We start from the raw sequence: 2,519 nt of genomic DNA, 5'->3' as shown, positions 1-2,519 counted from the left end.
GTCATGCCCTAGCCGGTTAATGTGCGGTTCAGTTCTACCCCAGGTAATGAGCTTTTCCATGATACGCTCTGTTCCCTGCTATTGTGGGCGCGATGTACCCAACTCGTAACTGATGTTTGCAGCAACACTCAGCAACCCCTAACCCTAACCTCGAGGTTCTGGTTCTGCTGGACTAAAATAAACCCAGATATTTTATTTTGTCGTGTAGAAATTCTTTGCTGGTCCAAATATTATGATAAATACTCAGATCAGCTGATTATTTTGCTACACATTACATTGGATTCTGGCACTTTATGTTTTTAAAATGTGCATTCTTTTGGATTTGGATAATGCAGTAATCCAGTAATTATCCAGTAGCCACACATGAACTTTATTATAAGTTCATGCATCAAGAGTATCCAGCTCGGAGGTTCATACAGAGAAGGTATGAACTGTCTTCTCCGTATGAACCTGCCCAAAGGGCTGGATGCTCTGCATGCACTGTAACTTGTAACTCATATGGCTATGCTAACTTGCCTAGCATTCATAGCAAATGAAGAATAAGCTGTAATGTGACAGTGGGAAAGATGGAGGGTGTGAGTCGTACATGAGGTTGAATAATGGTGCTAAGACTCTCCTCCTGGCTCTGATTGGGTGTTTCTGATGCCCGATCAGAGCCGTGTATTTGTTAAGAAGGCAGCAGGTTCATACGTAGAAGATAGAGGAGCTCAATTTTTTTCACAAATTAAAAAAAAAAGTAAAAGAAAAACATTGTTTTAATAAGAGTCACATACCGCAGTTTTAAGAATTGGCTGCAAACATGGTAGTGATACAAGTAATTCCAGATCATTCTGGTTCATATTGAGAACAGAACCTCATGGCTGTAGTTTCTCTCTGGTTGATGTGGGCAGCATGCCAGAGCTGCAGAAACTCCAGCAGCTGAAGGATGAGACCGGAGAGCTGTCGTCCTCTGACGAGAAGCGCTACAGAGCTCTGAGACGCACTGCTGAGCGGGAGCTGCTCATGGTACGACTGGCTGAGTGTGAGACACTGAGTAACCTGATGAGAGTAAGGAGCTGATGCAGCAAAGCTTACCCAAATGAAACCTGGGTTCTTCTGGGTTTCTCCTCCACCCAGAATGCCGATGTGATCTGCTGCACGTGTGTTGGAGCAGGAGATCCCCGTCTGGCTAAAATGCAGTTTCGATCTATCTTGATTGATGAAAGCACTCAGGCCACAGAACCAGAGTGCATGGTGCCGGTTGTCCTTGGGACCAAACAGGTAAGCATGAAGAAACCAACAGAAATGACAGGAGGAGTATTGCTGCTGTTTTCTTCCTGTTGTTTGGAGATCCACAACTGAACTTGCTTGTTTGAACCTTCTTTATCGTCGTCGTGTTCTTTTTCTGTAGCTGATTCTGGTGGGGGATCACTGCCAGCTAGGACCTGTGGTGATGTGTAAGAAGGCAGCAAAAGCAGGCCTGTCCCAGTCTCTGTTTGAGCGCCTTGTGGTTCTGGGCATCAGGCCTATCCGTCTGCAGGTCCAGTACCGCATGCACCCAGCCCTCAGCGCCTTCCCCTCCAACATCTTCTATGAGGGCTCCTTGCAGAATGGAGTTACTGCTGGTAAATTCATGGTACTTTGTTGTAACTGACAGTCCATCAAACTATCAGTTTGACTTTCAAACTATCATTTGGTTTGGTCACCAAATGATAGTTTGGTGACCAAACCTTTTCCTCTCGGGGCCAAAATCATCAAGCTGAAAGGTCTTGGAGGGGACACATTGTTGTAGGTTTAACTATAAATTTCTTGTGACCCATGCCTAATGCAGAAACTTTGAATTTGTATCCAAATACAAAGAGTATTGGACAACTAAAGTGATCTGGATGAGAATATTAATTATTTAGGACTTACTTTGTGCTGAGCAGTCTCTTAATTCAAGGCTAATCTGACTTGTACGTTTAGAGAGAATTCGATGAAAGACATGGGGTGTGTTCCTGTTTTTCTTTGCTCCATCTACAGCTGATCGGGTGAAAAAAGGCTTCGATTTCCAGTGGCCACAGCCAGACAAGCCCATGTTCTTCTATGTCACCCAAGGCCAAGAGGAGATAGCGAGCTCTGGAACATCCTATCTGAACAGGTTTGGATTTGGCTTCATTTTGTTAAAAAGCTTTACAGATTTATCTTGCAGTTTTTGTTGGACAACATACAGGTCCTTCTCAAAAAATTAGCATATTGTGATGAAGTTCATTATTTTCCATAATGTAATGATAAAAAATAAACCGTCATATATTTTAGATTCATTGCACACCAACTGAAATATTTCAGGTCTTTTATTGTTTTAATACTGATGATTTTGGCAAACAGCTCATGAAAACCCAAAATTCCTATCTAAAAAAATTAGCATATTTCATCCGACCAATAAAAGAAATGTGTTTTAATACCAAAAAAGTCAACCTTCAAATAGTTATGTTCAGTTATGCACTCAATACTTGGTCAGGAATCCTTTTGCAGCCTTCAATGCGGCGTGGCATGGAGGC

The 2,519-nt window shown here is 42.6% G+C and overlaps 1 protein-coding gene across 3 annotated transcripts in view; it reads left to right on the top strand.

Annotated features, from left to right (window-relative positions):
- Positions 1-2,519, top strand: part of LOC103131441 (regulator of nonsense transcripts 1) — a 20,930-nt gene that overhangs the window by 9,112 nt on the left and 9,299 nt on the right. For all 3 annotated transcript variants that reach the window (XM_016666649.1, XM_016666650.1, XM_016666651.1), the window contains exons 13-16: positions 891-1,005; positions 1,117-1,260; positions 1,391-1,604; positions 2,002-2,119. In XM_016666649.1, coding sequence (XP_016522135.1) covers positions 891-1,005; positions 1,117-1,260; positions 1,391-1,604; positions 2,002-2,119 — 591 coding nt within the window. The remainder of the gene's footprint in view (positions 1-890; positions 1,006-1,116; positions 1,261-1,390; positions 1,605-2,001; positions 2,120-2,519) is intronic.

This window comes from Poecilia formosa, unplaced genomic scaffold, assembly GCF_000485575.1.
Source record: "Poecilia formosa unplaced genomic scaffold, Poecilia_formosa-5.1.2 Scaffold762, whole genome shotgun sequence".
Lineage (NCBI taxonomy): Eukaryota > Metazoa > Chordata > Actinopteri > Cyprinodontiformes > Poeciliidae > Poecilia > Poecilia formosa.
The sequence above is the reverse complement of the archived record's forward strand: the minus strand, read 5'-3'. Positions and strand labels throughout refer to the sequence as shown.